The sequence below is a fragment of the Manihot esculenta genome, chromosome 17, assembly GCF_001659605.2.
Source record: "Manihot esculenta cultivar AM560-2 chromosome 17, M.esculenta_v8, whole genome shotgun sequence".
Lineage (NCBI taxonomy): Eukaryota > Viridiplantae > Streptophyta > Magnoliopsida > Malpighiales > Euphorbiaceae > Manihot > Manihot esculenta.
In genome coordinates, this window is record NC_035177.2 from 24,729,193 (window position 1) to 24,745,744 (window position 16,552).

General features: G+C 33.8%; 3 protein-coding genes across 7 annotated transcripts; 1 reads left to right on the forward strand and 2 right to left on the reverse strand.

Annotated features, from left to right (window-relative positions):
* Window positions 1-373: 373 nt before the first annotated feature.
* On the forward strand, window positions 374-3,293 carry LOC110604378 (NAC domain-containing protein 73). Of its 4 annotated transcripts, none has more exons than XM_021742519.2 (4): window positions 374-519; window positions 699-929; window positions 1,029-1,227; window positions 2,339-3,293. In XM_021742519.2, the coding sequence occupies exons 2-4, from the start codon at window positions 777-779 to the stop codon at window positions 2,920-2,922; spliced, it is 936 nt and encodes a 311-aa protein (XP_021598211.1). In that variant the 5' UTR covers window positions 374-519; window positions 699-776; the 3' UTR covers window positions 2,923-3,293. The 4 variants fall into 4 exon arrangements, with proteins under 4 accessions (XP_021598211.1, XP_021598210.1, XP_021598212.1 ...); XM_021742518.2 differs by having other exon boundaries at window positions 383-519; window positions 717-929; XM_021742520.2 differs by having other exon boundaries at window positions 395-519; window positions 760-929.
* A 2,516-nt stretch (window positions 3,294-5,809) lies between these two features.
* On the reverse strand, window positions 5,810-14,028 carry LOC110604377 (guanylate-binding protein 3). Of its 2 annotated transcripts, none has more exons than XM_021742516.2 (14): window positions 13,496-14,028; window positions 12,181-12,342; window positions 11,853-11,918; window positions 11,503-11,646; window positions 11,258-11,371; window positions 10,882-10,983; window positions 10,594-10,779; window positions 9,771-9,860; window positions 9,571-9,705; window positions 8,992-9,114; window positions 8,265-8,350; window positions 7,546-8,158; window positions 7,377-7,454; window positions 5,810-7,170 (listed from the first exon to the last, which is right to left on the reverse strand). In XM_021742516.2, the coding sequence occupies exons 1-14, from the start codon at window positions 13,751-13,753 to the stop codon at window positions 6,130-6,132; spliced, it is 3,198 nt and encodes a 1,065-aa protein (XP_021598208.1). In that variant the 5' UTR covers window positions 13,754-14,028; the 3' UTR covers window positions 5,810-6,129. The 2 variants fall into 2 exon arrangements, with proteins under 2 accessions (XP_021598208.1, XP_043808309.1); XM_043952374.1 differs by having other exon boundaries at window positions 12,181-12,369; window positions 13,496-13,634.
* Window positions 14,029-14,989: 961 nt separating this feature from the next.
* LOC110605637 (NAC transcription factor 29-like) lies at window positions 14,990-16,552 on the reverse strand. Its single transcript, XM_043952800.1, has 3 exons — window positions 16,287-16,552; window positions 15,935-16,221; window positions 14,990-15,593 (listed from the first exon to the last, which is right to left on the reverse strand). The coding sequence occupies exons 1-3, from the start codon at window positions 16,462-16,464 to the stop codon at window positions 15,099-15,101; spliced, it is 960 nt and encodes a 319-aa protein (XP_043808735.1). The 5' UTR covers window positions 16,465-16,552; the 3' UTR covers window positions 14,990-15,098.

Here is a 16,552-nt window from a genome sequence, read left to right on the forward strand (position 1 = left end):
AAATGGATTAACAGCAGCAATACAAGTTGGTATACATACACAAAAATTTCATATAGCTTTAAGCATACCCTAGGTTGACACTGCAGCTAATCTCTCTCTCAATCTAAAGAGGTAAAGCGTCTGAGAAGTGATGAAGCAGATGGTGTAGCTAGGCCTAGTATAGCTTCATATTCCAGTAATATTTATTTAAATCGAATTTACGATGAATCGAATCTAAATAAATATTTTCGATATAATTTTTTTTAAGAAAAAAAAAGCTTCCACTTTCCTAAAGTATAACGTAATAAAAGTACTGCTGGTGTTTTAGACATTAGCCGACAAGGAAGCTGTAGACCACATTTATTCTTTGGTGCAACTGTATATATATTATCATAACCAAACCTTGGCGTCCAAGCAATCCCAGTTTATTTCTACAATACGCCTGCCTCTTTTTCTTTCTTTCTTTCTTTCTTCTTATCCTCTCTCTCTCTCTTTGGGATCAAGATTCTGCAGTAGCTACAAGTGGTAACTCAAGAAAAGGTGTACAAGCATTAAATTTCATTGCCTAACTTCAAGATACCAGAATTGGGTTTTGGATTTTTACACAAACAAAAAAAGTCTTTTAAAGAGACAAGTCTTGCTTTTTTTCTCTGATTTGTCTTTCCTTTTGTCTCTGTAATTTATCTTATTATTTATTATTATTTTAAATTTCTTGATAGTTCTGTTCTTTCTGGAAGGACAAGAGAATATAGAATAAAACTTCCAGTGTGTGATGGGCAGAGAGCAAAGCTAGAGACATGACATGGTGCAATAATAACTCAGTTGATGAAAGAGCTATTCACTTAGTCACAGCCTGCCCAAAAGAGGACACTGTCATCGACAACAAAATCGATGAACTTCGAAACATCACCTGCCCTTCTTGTGGCCATAATATCCAGATGCAAGATCAGGTACATATCCTATCAGTTTTTTTCTATGGAACCCATTATATATGTTGCCCTCTTCTTGTTCGCTAAATTGTCATCCTTTTTGTTATGAACAAATCATAGGCTGCAGGTGGGATAGTTCATGATTTACCAGGCCTACCAGCAGGAGTAAAGTTTGATCCAAACGACCAAGAAATTCTTGAACATTTAGAAGCCAAGATATTGTCTGATATGCGAAAACTTCACCCTCTAATTGATGAATTCATCCCAACCATTGAAGGAGAGAATGGAATTTGCTATACCCATCCTGAGAAGCTACCAGGTAATTTCATCTCTTCTGCAGATCTTTGATTACTTTTATCAGAACCTTACTGGCCTAATTAGCTAGATTTTAGCAGCTTTTTAACCTGGAATATAGATTAACAGTGCCTCACCAATCAAATTCTTATTCATTTAATTAATTAAATTCAGAATCTTACAGGTAAAAGGGTCTCATTTGTGGTTATTCTAATAAGAGAGACAGAAAATTTGTTATTTCTTAAATTTTAATCAAACCCTTTAATGAAAATGAAAAGATAATTTAGGTTAAGTATAAAATTGATAATGCTTTGGTTGTTAATTCATTGGTTACTGCTTTTTGCTTAACATATATGCATTATTTGATTAATCTCCTTACAATTTTCTTTAACAATACAATAAATAAGAAGTTTGGAATTGGATTCTTTCATTCAATATTAAACGATTTAGTTAAAGAATGGAGAGCTAGGGCATAGGGAAGAACTACATCTATTTACTCCGAAGTCTAAAAAAAATCCTTATTATAATGATAAAAAAATTATACAATGTTAGTAGAAATACATAATTAGTATTTTATCTCTCATAAAAAATATTTTTTTATAATATAAAAATAAATTTATCACGTAATTATAAAAATATATATATTGATATGGCTCATAACTCTTAGTGGGATAAGTCTATTGACTTAATAAAAGACGGTGACTGAATTATAATTATGTCATTATCTTTTCTCCATCGATAAATGAAAACCAAGTCCTATATCATCAACAGCAAATCAACATAATTTGATCATAAAATTTTTTTTAATCACCATTGAAACATATGATTAACAAATCAATAGAATTTATCATAAAATCTTTTCTGAATCATTAGTGACATAACTCTAAAGAAAGCTCCTCTCCTGGGGATCCCTATGCTCCATCTATGATTATTCATTTCTGGCTTAAATTATCATAAAAAAACATACTTATCCTTATGTCTTAAAAATACAAATGGCCTTCTTTTCTTTTTGTTTTTTTTTATTTATTTTGATTTAGAAAGGGTAAAGTTTAGTTTAGGATATATAAATAACCATTTGCTTTAAACGTTTTCTCTTTCCCCATAAAGCAAATCCAAACATAATTCTTATAATGCAGGAGTAAGCAATGATGGGCAAATCAGGCACTTTTTTCACAGGCCTTCAAAGGCATACACAACTGGAACTAGAAAACGCAGAAAAGTGCATACTGATGAAGACGGGAGCGAAACCAGATGGCACAAAACAGGCAAAACAAGGCCAGTTTTCTCTGCTGGGATTGTCAAAGGATTCAAGAAAATCTTGGTGCTTTACACAAACTATGGTCGGCAACGAAAGCCTGAAAAAACAAACTGGGTTATGCACCAATACCATCTAGGGCACAATGAAGAAGAAAAAGATGGAGAGCTAGTGGTTTCAAAAGTTTTCTACCAAACACAGCCTAGACAATGTGGTTCTAGCATTAAAGATTCACTTGACCAGAGCTTGAGAAATAGAATTGATCACCATGAACACACTACTCCAATAGCTAAGAACCCAGGTCTTGTTGATTACTATAATCCAGGTCTCATATCTTATGACCATGGGAGCTATCACAGAGAGAGCCCTCCTCAGCTAATCCCAAATATGGTTGTTCCAGGTGATGGATCTTCTTATTATCGTTTAGCTGCAGATACAAGCAAAGGGAAAATTCAGAGAAGATAGAGACATTTTGGTGGGTGCTGCTGTTGTGGTGTAGCAGTCATATATATATATATATATATATATATATAAATTTGTTATTACAGTGAGATTTTTATTAGTTTGGTGAGGAAATTAAAGAGATTTGGGGAATAAGGTGAAGTGTATGGCCCCATGAAAATATTATTTTTCAGTTGTTATTAAGCTGGGAAAACAAAGGTGGTGATACTGTTACAATGGTGAGTTGCATTTGTAGTAGGAAGTGTACAAAGATAACTTTTATAATTAAGCTTAGTTATTATTTGATAGGAGAGTTTGTAAAAGCTCAATCATTAATATTTTCATGCTCGTAAAGACCTGTTTGTTTGAATAAATATCAAGCCAAGGCAATTCAGTATCCTATTTCCTCTCAGAAATTACATCTACGTGCATGTCAAGATATAATTAATTTTAGGGATGGCTCACCGCCTAACTAATTTTCTCTTATCTTATCTTATAAAAAACTGTTCAATTTTGCAAATTTTTTTCATTTTAAACTTACATATATATTACAACTTAAATTTCAAGATGGGAATTTACCGTAATTAATAGATTAATCTTTATATTTTTAAAATCAAACATTTAAATTCCTATATAATCATTTTATTCAAATTAAAGATCTTTTTGTCTATAATTTTGTTAGTCAACCAATTAAAGTGAGAATAAATATTTTAAATATTTAAAATATATACTCTTATAAATACTTAAATTCTTTTTAATATAAGTGAGAATTTTATATTATATAAATTACACTTTAATCTCTAAATTTTAGTATAATTGATAGATCAGTCCTTATATTTTTAAAACTAAATTTTTAAATTTCTCCATATTTAATCCGTCTAAAAATTACTGTACTTTCATTCATTATAGGCATTGGTTCAAACTAATGAATGGTTAAATTTCTTCTAAAAGTATAATTTCTCCTTAAAATACTGTTTATAAAAGTTTACAACATACTTAAAAGATTACTTGATACCACTTAAAAATAGTTGAAGTGGTGAGTATTTTCTAAAAGTTTTGAAATTATAAGTATTGAAGTATTTTAATGAATGGAAATTGAAGAATAAAAGTGTTAAAAATTAATTAAATGAGATATTATAAACAAAAGTTAATAGAGATTTAAGTGTTTTTTTAAGTAAAAAATGAAGGATTAAAATGTTTAAATTATAGTAGATGATAACGAACTAATTATAGAGAAATTTAAGTGTACGTTTTTTAAAAATATAGGAGTCAATCTATTAATTATGCTAAAATTTAAGGACTCAAGTGTAGTTTATCCATTTTAAAAGGATAATAAAAATATTTTTCACACTTTTAATAACAAAATTGGATGGAGGAACCTCTAATTTAGACAAACTGAATATAGAGGGATTTAAATGTCCGGTTTTAAAAATATAAGGATTAATGCATTAATTATGCTAAAATTTAAGAATTAAAATATAATTTACCATTAATCATTAATAAGTGTTTTAATAAAATACATTATTGCTTCTAATTTTAAATATTTATAAATTTTAAATAATTTATAAGTTAATTTTAAGTCAAACATCCTCTTAGAATACTTTCTCTGCAATAAAGAAGATGAGTTTTTACTTCACAGAAATCAATCCAATCAAGTAAAAAATTTAACATTCATTAGTAATTTAAAAGCTTTTAATTAAATAACCCTAACTAAATAAAGTCTAAACAGTAAATTCTGAAAGCGGTTGGAGAAAGTATAAAAACCCATCTATCTCTTTCCCAAGTTTAAGTCTCCTCAAATGATGGATGAGATATAGGAAAAGCAAAAGAGAAAGAAAGATCTGAACTGCAACTTCTCTTTTTCTTTTCATTGATCTCTATGAGAAGAGATCCTTAAAGCTTAATTAATTAACTTTACCTTTGGATTCACAAGATTCTTTAAGATCTTCTTTTAATTTTGTCATATAGATGTGTGCTTTAATATTTAAACCTTAAGTTTATGATAAATGGGGTTTATATAAAAATCCATTGACCTTTTTTTTTTATTTATTTCTTTTGGGCAATGTTTAATAGATAAATGGGATGTAATAGTTATTCCCTGCAAGTCAAGCAGATTCCATAGTAATCTCAAGAGGTTAATTGATAATGAGTAATTAAGAACTAAACGATTTAAATAATTAATTTTTAATTTATATTTTTTTAAGGAATAGGGGAGTAAGGATTCAAAAACCTGGACCTACCAAGTGAATTACACGGCTAAATTTTATGATTAAATTTGCTTGAACATAGTCTAAATGTTTAGCCAAACCATTTAAAATGTTTTTCTTTTCTTCACGAATTCTCTAACTCTAGTAATTCAAGGAAAATAACTGAAAAGCTGCATAAAAAAAAAGCTTTTTCTGAATACTCTTTGACAGTGCATAAACTAGTACTTTGAGATTATCTTTAATAACAAATCAAAAAGATAAGGTCATTCACGTGTAAACAATTATGATAATGTTTCTTTAAAAACCTTGAATTGAAGAAAACTAGAATATAGTTTAGAAAAATTCAATGTCCTTTTTTTTTTTTTCTTTTTTTTGTGTGTCTACTGTTAAAGATGGAAGACCATGATGCTAGTCGTCCATTTGAAAATGAGACCAATTTTTATGTTTTCCAATTACTTGCGTCCGAATTAAAAGGGAAAGTAGGACAGTAGCATTTGACAACTATCGTCATGTTTATAAGACTAATCCTAAAACCATTTCGTCGACGATGAAAATGATCTACGGTCAACAAGGATTTAAATTTGACAACGACCACCTTGAAAACGAAATTACACTAAACAATTAAGAGAATGAAAAATGATTAACCGAGTCAAGCAAATGTAGACCAAAATGGCATTCACATGATTACTACGTTAATGCTGGTCTAGTTAAAAATTCAAATAAATTTACTAGCGAAGAAGACCATTACATATGGTTCCCACACCAAATTAAATTGCTCTTCCACGAGCAAATTGCAATTCTTGGAAGGGATTCAAGAAAAACCAGAAATTAAAAGAGATGAACATAGACTCTTGCCCTCTCAACGCAGTCCTAACAATAACTCCTTTTTTAATATCAACGTGATATTTCAAACCTGCTAAAAATGGGCTCAACCATCCTATTTCTAAAGCTCACACTGATCCATTGACTAAACTTCCAGTACGTTACAGGCAACATCCTATACAAGTTGATTAAAAGACTCTTACTACATCTGGAGAACGCACTTCTCATACAAAGCAAGGATGTCTTTTTTGTTTGGATTTCTCAGTTGGAGGAGCTCAGCACCAAAATTATGTTTTGTGAGTTCTTGCTTAAGTTTCTGCACTGTGAACTTTGTATAGTCTTCCTGACCAGTTTGTTGACTCTGGTTATCCTCGTCACCCCTAAACACTGAACCACCATCTTCTGGCTGTGTGTGCTTTAAAGGGTTTGTTGTGCTCCTGGACTTCTTACTTGGTCTTAAAATCCTATCATTTGTACCCATGTCTTGAACAGATCCTACCCCCATTTCAATATCATCGGTCCTAATGCGCTTCCCATGGGAAGCAGTCTTTAGCTTACTGTCCAGTGCTGACTCATTCAAACGAACTGATGTCAACTCCTGTTGGAGTGCATCAAGCTTTGCCCGCGCTGCTTCCAACTGAAGAGAAAGGTCTTCTGCCCGTTTGTTTGCGACACTATGGGCTTTACGCTCATCATCCAGAAGATCCTTAAGACCTTTAACTGTACTAGCCCTCTGCTCATTATTCGATTTTAGCAGTAACTCTATTTCTTTCTCCCTTTCTTCAACTCTTGCCTCCAAAAGTGAAACTTTTGAGACAGCATCCATCTCTGATACTCGCATTCTATCAACCGCATCAGCTAAGTCAGTTCTCTCTCTTTCCAGACTTTCAATATGCCTTTGAGCTCTCTCAATTTGCGCTAATCTTTCCATTGCCAATTTCTGAAGTTCACTCTTTTCCTTTTGAGCAGATGCTGCATCAGCACGTGCTTTATCAGCCAATTCAATAGCCCTCTTAGATTCCTTTTCAGCATGGTTACATCTTTCCTGGACTTCTGCAAATCTCTCAAACTCAGATCGGTACTTCTGCTCCAAATGGATCTTCTCTTGCTCCAGTATCCTTGCTTCTCTTTCATAAGATTGTGCTCTAGCATTCACAGACTCCAATTTCTCAACCAACTCTTTTATTTCAAGCTTCAGGGATGATATTTCAGAATCATAACTCTTGATCTTTGATTCAGCAGCCTGCAAAATGTGTCTTTTCTTATCACTCAAACACATCATCTAATTTCATATTTTATGAAATTATACTAAACTGAATGCATAAACTCATGCGCTTGCATATACTAAACTGAGTGCATATAAACTCATTCGCATGTATGTGTAAGAAAGCGAGTAAAGATAAGTTCACAAGAGAGAGACAATAGAATGAAATGTTCCAAGAAACACACCTTCAACTCCAAGTTTAGAGTTGTCAATCGTTGCTCAGCATTCTCTATTTTCATATTTTTTTCCTTTATTTCCTCTTCCTGCAAATTGACACAAAAATCACATATGGATGTCTCCTCCCATGAATGTATTTATTGCATGCACACATCATTCAACACATAGAGAGATCACCTTTTCTGTCAAGCGGCTAGAAAATTCCTCTCGCAAAGCATCCTCCCTCAATTGCGTCTCTTTGCTTGTACGCTCTTGCACAATCGTTGCCTTCTCAAGAGCAGCTTTCGTTTCTCTTACAGTAATGTCATACTTCCGTTTCCACTCTGCGGCCTCTTCTTGAGCTGACTTTGTATGTTCATGCGCAGCAGCTAGCCTTGCTTCTGCAGCACTGGTTCGCGACCTGAGAATTCCAATTTCCGAGTTTGTCTGGTCTTCGTCAGCTTTCTGTTTTGATAACAATTGGTCATGTTTTCTTTTCCAGTTTGAGGCTTCTTGCTTAGTAGATTCCAATGTTTTCAATAAGCTAGAACACCTATCATCTAGTGAACTGCGACTACTTTGCAGATCAGATATGCGCTTCAAGAAGTCATCAGACAGCTTCTTCTTCTCACTGATAGCTTCGTCATACCGTTTCATATATTCAGACCTATGTTTCTCGCTAGCATCCAGTTGCTTTTTAAGCATTTCCATTTTATCCTCAATTGCGCGACATCTCAATGACAGGGAAGTCTTCTCAGTTGTGATTTGATCATTAAGCCTCTTGGCAAGGTCACGTATTGGACCTTCCAAACTGCAATTACAATAGCAAACATTTCACTTTTTAGCCAAACAGAAGTCGATATGCAAAAATTCAGAAACCACCAAATGGAAAGGGGGAGGGAGTGGCAAATACGGACCTTCGTTGTAGGAAAATAACCAATTTCTGCCATTTCCCTGGGCCATGACAAGATTTATCATACTCAGATAGAAGGTTGTCAAGAACCTGCATGGAGTATTTACAAACAAGCAGAGTGTAATGCAAAAAACAACCCAAAAAAAATTCTGCAATATTATTCCGAGTTTAATGCCAAGTCCATCAATAATATAGAGCCTTGCACATAAGGGAGATGCATGCCAAGTCATCCTCATGCAATGCACATTCTTCTGAAACAATAAGTTCTTGTCAACAATATATTTCATACATTAGCATAAGCAGTAATAAATTAGAAAGTATCAATTCCATAGTGAAACTGAAAGATATAGCTACCCATGACACCTCAACTAAGCTAAACTTGGTTAGTTGAGTAGATCTATCAACGCATTTCTGACTGGCAGGCTCCTTTGCAATACAAGCCAACCAAGAAAAAAAAAGCATATGAAGAGGGAAACTAATAGACAAAACTAGCTTTCCGGTTTTCACACATCAAAACCTAAATGCAGACTTTTTTCAGATTTTAAAATTAGATACACCTTTTAAGTGTTAACACCCTCAACTCAAGGTATCTAGCAATGACAATAAATAAGTAAACGGACTTAAAATCACTATGACTTTGTTAGCAATAACAATGTGGAGGGAATAATAAAAAATAACAAATTAGATTCCCCTACACCATAAACAAGCAAAACTAATATGTGAACACTCACCTTCACAACATTATCCACATTTGCATCTGAAGCATGACAAGCTGCTCTGAGCCTTTTCTCCATGTTTTGTATAGCATTTGAGCATCTTAGCTCTGCCTCTATAAATGCGTTCTTCTTATACTCCTGCATCAATGGTCGTTTAAATCAATATAACAAGTCATGTTAAATGCATCTGAAAATAACAAAAAGCAACTGGGCGTAAAGAATTCATTTCCAGTGTTTTCACTTGAAACTAGAAGACAAACAGCAAACTTTGCAGGGGCAATTAATAAGGGTCCAGAGACTTTATAATTAAAAGTTGTTTGCTCTATTTTTTCTTTCCTTGTGCAAGATTAATCAACTTTAGAGACTGAAATGTAAGGTTTCAGGCTCACGCCTAATGCATATGAATGATCCAACAGCTACAACCCTAAACATTCTAATCAATTGCAAAACTTAAAACATATAAATGCCAATAATCCAGAGCTCAATTTCCTAGCTCAAGATTACTGGAGAAACTCCAAAAGAAATAAAAGAGTGCAATAACCAGTATAAGGCATAGGTTAAATGCTTCATGACAGTATACTAAATATCCATCACCTCAAATTTCTTTTTGAAGAATTTATGCAGAAGCCCTTCATATTTTGTCCTTGTTGAACCAATTCCCACGGCATTAGCGTTAAATGCAGCCATTGATTTTTGAACTGCTGCTTCATGTGCTTCCCTCAAAGCAGCCTACCATTAGTGAAATTAGATAGTGATGGAAATCATCAAATTATTAGGATAAGGACTTCACTTACTTCCTCAGGTGGCTTTGAATGGTCAAAAGTGGACATATATACTTCAGTAGCAGTGTCATGTGCTTTTCGACACTCAGCTTCTTCAACACTCTGTCAAATAATACATTGGGAAAGATGAAAAGAAATATAAAAAGATGGCAGTATCTGATGATATATAGGAATTTCCCAAAAGATCTCTTCAGGGTTGAAAAGTTATTATCATCCCTGATTTCTTTAATCCATTTATATTTCATCTTTATGTTGAAATCAAGGCTATAACTACTGGTTTTAGCTTGCAAGATTAATTCCAACTGAAAAGGTTCTGTATAACCTAGGGAAGAGCTTGTCAAGTTATACACAAAATTAACTTAAAAGCCCTTGGTTTTAACTTACTTGTAATCACAAGGACCTTTATTCTTAGTTCGTACCTGTTACTTCTGATTGTTTTTTGTTATCCATGGTAAGAGAACAAATCTAGATGGAATACTTCTTTACCTCTCTTTTTGCCTTTCAAGAAGATGGCCGCAAGTTACTCGTATGTTATATCATATTTATGATTAAGCCAAATAAGAGTAGAGTTGAGTAAGCATTCATAATATAAAATGACTGACACCATTAAACATCATTACCTAAGTGAACATGGTATATGGTCAAAGCTCCATATTACTAATGCATATTCATAAGCTATTATTATAAAATACCAAATAATGATTTAAAACCATTTTCTATAGTGAATAAAGAATGAGCTGTGAAATCAGTTACAAATATAAGAATCACAGAGTAAACAATCCTCCCTTGTATCAATCTGTCACGACAAGACATGAGTTTAGAACAGGAAGCCAACCTGCCATGAAGAGGATATTGTGGGCACTGCACCGTTATTCAGAGCCTCCAAATAAGATTGTGTGATGCCAACAAGAATCGGGCCTGTCATCACAGTGGCCCCAACTTGCTTGGGCCTCGTTCTCTCAAAAACAAATTTGGTAAATGCATCCAGCCCAGATCTAAACTCAGGCCTTAATTTGTCCAACTGAAAAGAAAATGATTAAGAAATGTGATGTTCCAGGAAGACATTACTATCCAGAGCACTACTAAGTATTCTTAAGCAAAAAGAAGTGTAGACATTACTAACCGGTATTTGATCCAGTCGTTGGAGATCATTTTCATTGTTCAAAGGCCTCACAAGGGTGAAGCATTCTCTGTCTGGAAAGAGAGCTCGAATGGAATCGCGAATCTATGACATTTTTATGGCATAATTAGCACCTCCAATATGAAAGAAGAGAATTTAAAAAAAAACAATGTTTTGCTCATGCACCCCCATCCATGTAAGGTGGGCCTAGAAATTGATATCAGTGGAACCATGTTGAACACATATGCAGAGTAAAAGTTTGTTTGGAAATGCATCTTTGCCCCTCCAAGAAAATGCAAAATTATCTACACAGAATTATTACTAAAAAAAAATTGCCAAATTACTGTCATAAAAAAATAAATCCAAGCCAAAAAGTCACCTCATTTTTGGCAGCTACATCTCTTCCACTACCTTGAACTGGCCTTAGGGCAAGCTCTAGATAATCACGGGGTGTTATTTTCCTATTATCCTCTACCAAATCCAGATAGAAGTCCTGCAAGAAATCAATCATTGGAAGCTATTTAGATAACATATGGAGCATTTACAACGTCAAAAATCAATGTTTTCATGACATAAGAAGTAAAAAAATAAAAAATAAGAATAAAATGTTTCAGAGTTCGATACCCTTAGAAGCCAAACAAATATAGGGGAGAATTGTCCAAGTTCAGAAGCTTTACTCTTTCCTCCTGAAGCTCTCACTTGAATGTGTTTTGTCATTTCAGTGACAAGAGAGAGACGATCAAGTGCAGCTTCATCTATGCCACCCATCTAAATAAGAGATCCAGTAAAAAGAGGTCAGTGGACCAATATGCACAGAGCAATAATCAGTGTGTTGAGAAGATTATCATGTTACAATGAAAATGAACATAATTACAAGAAGAAGAAGAAGAAGAAGAAGAAGAAGAAGAAGAATAAGCAGCAAAAGACGATGGAAGTTATTTATAATGGTGAAGGTCTGCAAAAGTTGTTCTAACCTGATTGTATATGAACATGCTCGATAAGAGAACAGCTAACGAGAATATCTGAGTACTGTAAGTTCCCTGCCAAATAAAAAGAAAAGAACACATATATGGCAATTTCAAAAGTTAAAATAGAAAAACATGACATGAAAAATTATGACACATTATTCAAAAGCAACAAGTGAAATGTAGGGAAAGAGAAATGCTTTATGCAATATAAGTAGCCAACCATATGTGGCAGTGAATGAAATTTGACTCATTTCAGCTATAGTTCTTGAATTACTAAAATGAACTACCCAGAAAATCCTCAGCTAATTCTTGTAAAAAAGGGAATAAAACTTACTGTTTGATCATAAGCATCTATTCCTTCACTATCTAATAGTAATAGATTGTACTCGGTTCCATCAAGAGCTGTTCTCTTTATGGGTGCACTCCACAACCAAAGTCCTTTTGTACACGGTCGATGAGTTGGTGCAACCTGAAAGCCACTGCTCCTCCCAAGAAGCTACAGCACATAGCCCAAGTACAAGTCCTAGTTAAAAGAATTGATAGATGAAAATCTCAACAGTCATGTGATATAGGTGAAGAAACAAATGTTAATAGAGAAATATATGTTAGAAGTTGAAATAAAATTCTATAGCAACATATAGCACAGTCTAGCCTTGATAAAGATTCCCTAAATTCAAAAAATGCTTCAACAAAAGTTAAAATGAAGCATGATGCCATGACAAAGTAGTTGTGAGGTTATGAAGAAAGAATTCAAAATTACTGTTTCAGCACCAAAAAAATAAATGAAGAGAGAACTGCCAGATAAAGAGAAGACTGCTCAAATGGGATTAAAGAGTAACATAATTTATATTTTTCTGGATAAAATGACCAAAAACAATGGCTCACTAGCCCGTAATGAAGAAAAAAGAAAACTCTAAGTTAGTTGATTTGAATATAATTCAGCAAATAAAATGAATTGGCTTATTTGAGAAAATAAAAGAAAAGAATTTTGTCCCCAAGTGATCATTAGTTACCACAGAAAACTAATCCTGATAAAGTACTCCACTACATATTCATGTATAACCTTAAGACAAAGGTTGCTATTACTCCAGCAAATATTGCTATCATAGGAGGAATAGAGCGCAGGAACCGGGACTCTACTTGCTCAAAAATCCAAATATAAGCAAGAAACAACAGAGAACCTTCTGAATACACCACTCCTAGAAAAAAGAAGTAATAACACTAACCTAGCAGGATTTCAAAAGGAAGATAGAAATTTCCGAATTGTCTGCAATAGTAAATTTGATGAGGTTATCTGCCACAGGCAGCTCATTCCGCCTCACTTTTACCTCCATTGTTAGACTCAACACTTCGTCAACCCTGACAGAACTTAATTCCGAGAGTTCACAACTCCACATAGCCGAAACAATAAAACCAAAATTTATAAGTTTTATCTTTAACATTACTGTTTCAGTTGCACAATTGATGCACCTACTTGTTTCAAAATTCACTAAACAGGGCATTTACACTTGAAATAGCAACATCAGCAACCACCGATAAAATCCACTCAAAATTTAATAAATAACAAACCCTAAGGTTCAAACTAGCGAAGAGGAAACCAAAATTTTCACTAATTTTCAAGCAAGTCACTATAAGCCAAGATAAACCACCTGATTCAAAATAAAGCTTTTGCCCTGACGAGAGCGACCACAAACCGAAACGACACCAATTGGTGCCTTAACCAGCTGGAGTGTGGCAACTGCTTCTGGATCCATCCGGAACTTTCCATCCCTGTCGCGGTACACCAGATTGATAGGCCTCGGCGGTCCAGTCACATGAGACGGAGAAGTCGACGAGGATGGAGAAGGTGAGGATTGCGGTGAGGAATCATTAGCATTTTCTCTTCCTCTGTTGAAGATTTTAAACATCCTGTAGCTCAAGGAGGAGTTGGTGATGCTGATGGCGGTGCTGTAGCTATCGACGGTAGTGACGGTAGCAATTCTGCTTTTGTTCTGCTTTTTTATGCTCTCTGCTTCCGCTTCTGCCTTGTTGGAGTTTCTCGGTTTCTTAGCTGGGTTTAAAATTGAAGAGGGAAAGAGAAGAGAGGCCCCATTTCTGAATCGCCTTCCATTTTTTATAAGGGATGGTTGAATTACTGTAATGAACCTGGCTGAAATGGTCTTGTTCTTTGAAGTAAAGGGACGCTTTTGTCATTTAAGAGGCTAAAATTAAAAATATCGACGGGGTCCTGACTCCGGTGTAGGATTGTCGGAAGTCTGTCTCCGAGATATGATTGCAATTACCATAATGGGTTTGAAAGTGAAGCGCCTAATCGATATACCTTGGAGGGTGATTTAGTAATTTTATGAGGCTAAGTATCCCAAATCTGAGCCCAGAACGACAGCGTGGAAATAAAGCTAACAGCTAGACTTATAGCTAAAGTTTATTTTGTTAATTATTTTCTTACTCGAGTCTTCCAATTAGCGGATATTGGTAGATAAAAAATAATTCGCAACATATATGGATATAATAATAATTCATCAGTTATTACAAAATACATATAGTAACTGGCGAATTAAACATAGGAATGTTAAAAAAACGAGATTTTAATTAAAAAAATAAAAATAAATCCAATTAAATTTTATTACTTTCCCTTAAAATTAAATAAATTCAATTTAAAATTTTGAATCAATTAACAAGATCAAATAAACACCTATTTAATATAATATTAATTTTTAATAATATAGTATTAATAAATTTATATATAAGAATATTAATAAAATTTATAAAAAGTAAAAAACAACTTACTCGTTTATTTTAAAAAAATAATTTTTTTAAATTAATTTTGTTAAATATTTTATATGCTAAAAAATATTAATAATATTTTTTATAAATAAATGGAGCCATAATTTTAATATTTTTTCTTTTAAATAATTTTTTAAGACAAACTGTCATTGAATTACCTCATGCTATATCCAAATGAAACTGAATAATAAAAGTTTGATATAAATTCCATTTTTGGAGATTTTTTGAATTAATTAGGTGTGTGGTAGCTTATTTCATTCTTATTAAAATTTATTAGTAATAAATTAAGTCATTTCCAATTATTTACAAATCAAATCAAACTAAGTAAAAAAATTATTAAATAATATAGAGTGTGATCATTTATACATTCATATGACCATGATTTTATTCAGCTGGATACTATACATAAATATATATGAATTTAACAGATATCATGGCCAGAGCTCTTTCGCATGTAAACTGTAATATTCAGATCATGAACTCTGAGAAGCTCTGCGGATATGGCGGTGAAATAGTAGGAGAAGAGACTTGAAAGATACTTGAATTTTCTGCGTTGTTTGAAGTGGAGACATGCAACCTCTTTGTTGGTGGCACTGGGACTGGCATCAGCTCCTCGAAAGCTCCGACAAAGAGTACTTTCTTAATGGACTCAAGTGCCTCTTTTAGGGAGGAAACTGCGGCTGGTTGCTGATGAGAACCAGAATCCACAGCTGAGAATGAGTTTCCAGGAGATCCTTCATGGTATTCAGCTTGTCCATCTGTGTCTTCACTTTTAAGACAAGCTTCAAAATCATAATCATAGTCTTTAAGTGCCATGTTAGTAATTTCCAATATTGCTTCTTGACCTTGTAAGCACCCCACAGAAAATGGAAGAGAGCTGCCACAGCTGCTTTCATAAGTTTCCTCTTTTTCTTTCAAGTTGCTGTTCTTCCGGCGAATTCGGCACAAAACCCAGTCATCCAACTGAACAAAAAGGAAACAAGAGGCCAAAAATCAGTCACTCAAGTCCTGCAGAAAATTTAAGGTTTAGGCTCCAAGAAATTTTCTCTAGTGCTTCTGATGAGGTTTAGCTCAGTGGTGTCAGAGTTGTCTTGGCAATTAGCTTCTGAATCCAAATGAACCAAACATGAAGAAAGAAAGAGAAAAATTCTTCAGTACTACAGACCTTGAAAATGTCTGCATATGAATAGCAGAAGTGGTAGTCCATGGATTCATCTTTCAAATCAAAACCCAGAATTGATTTCTATTAAATGTATAATCAGCAATTATAGTCTTTCTTTTAAAGAACAGAATAAAACTCTTACTCTCATTGATCCTCTTAGCTTTTGCAGCTGATGATTATCGTCAAGAAGCCTGTACTCAAGCATCATCCAATTGGTTTTAATGCCCTTTGGAGCTCGGCCTTTGTAGAATACAAGTGATTTCTTCACCCCAAGACATTGTGATCCATTGGATGAGAGTATTGGTTTATCAGTTCCTGTGGCTTTCCAGTAACCAGATGCAGCTGTTCTATTTGGGCGACCACCATTTGGATATTTTCTATCTCTTGAACTGAAGAAAAACCACTCATTTTCTCCAAACAGGGCCTTTCCTGCACAAACAAGCATGAAATTGTTGTATGATCATACATTAGAGATGAGAAGATCGAAGGCTTACCAGGAAGTTCCCAAGGATTGAACTTGTAGATATTGATATTTGCTATTATAGAAAGTTCTGGATCATCAGAAGAAGAAGAGGCTTTCTTTTTAAGATAATGGTTGATGAGCTCCTCATCTGTAGGATGAAACCTGAAACCTGGTGGGAGGATGAGACTGGGCATGTTCATTCTGGCCATTGTCAGATAGTGAAAGATATTTTGCAGCTATTTCTCTTGTATTTATAATGAGTATTTTTAATAGTAATGGATCATCTTGGAGACATCA

Bases quoted from the DNA above. Each gene is read 5' to 3' on its own strand.
- LOC110604378 (XM_021742519.2), top strand. From the start codon at position 777: ATGACATGGTGCAATAATAACTCAGTTGATGAAAGAGCTATTCACTTA. The intron at 930-1,028 runs GTACATATCCTA...AACAAATCATAG, and splicing joins ATATCCAGATGCAAGATCAG to GCTGCAGGTGGGATAGTTCA. The intron at 1,228-2,338 runs GTAATTTCATCT...CTTATAATGCAG, and splicing joins CCATCCTGAGAAGCTACCAG to GAGTAAGCAATGATGGGCAA.
- LOC110604377 (XM_021742516.2), bottom strand. From the start codon at position 13,753: ATGTTTAAAATCTTCAACAGAGGAAGAGAAAATGCTAATGATTCCTCA. The intron at 9,115-9,570 runs GTGATGGATATT...CCATTGATGCAG, and splicing joins TCTTCAAAAAGAAATTTGAG to GAGTATAAGAAGAACGCATT. The intron at 7,171-7,376 runs GTGTGTTTCTTG...CACATTTTGCAG, and splicing joins CTCTAAACTTGGAGTTGAAG to GCTGCTGAATCAAAGATCAA.
- LOC110605637 (XM_043952800.1), bottom strand. From the start codon at position 16,464: ATGGCCAGAATGAACATGCCCAGTCTCATCCTCCCACCAGGTTTCAGG. The intron at 16,222-16,286 runs GTAAGCCTTCGA...TTGTTTGTGCAG, and splicing joins CAATCCTTGGGAACTTCCTG to GAAAGGCCCTGTTTGGAGAA. The intron at 15,594-15,934 runs GTAAGAGTTTTA...CTTTTTGTTCAG, and splicing joins AGCTAAGAGGATCAATGAGA to TTGGATGACTGGGTTTTGTG.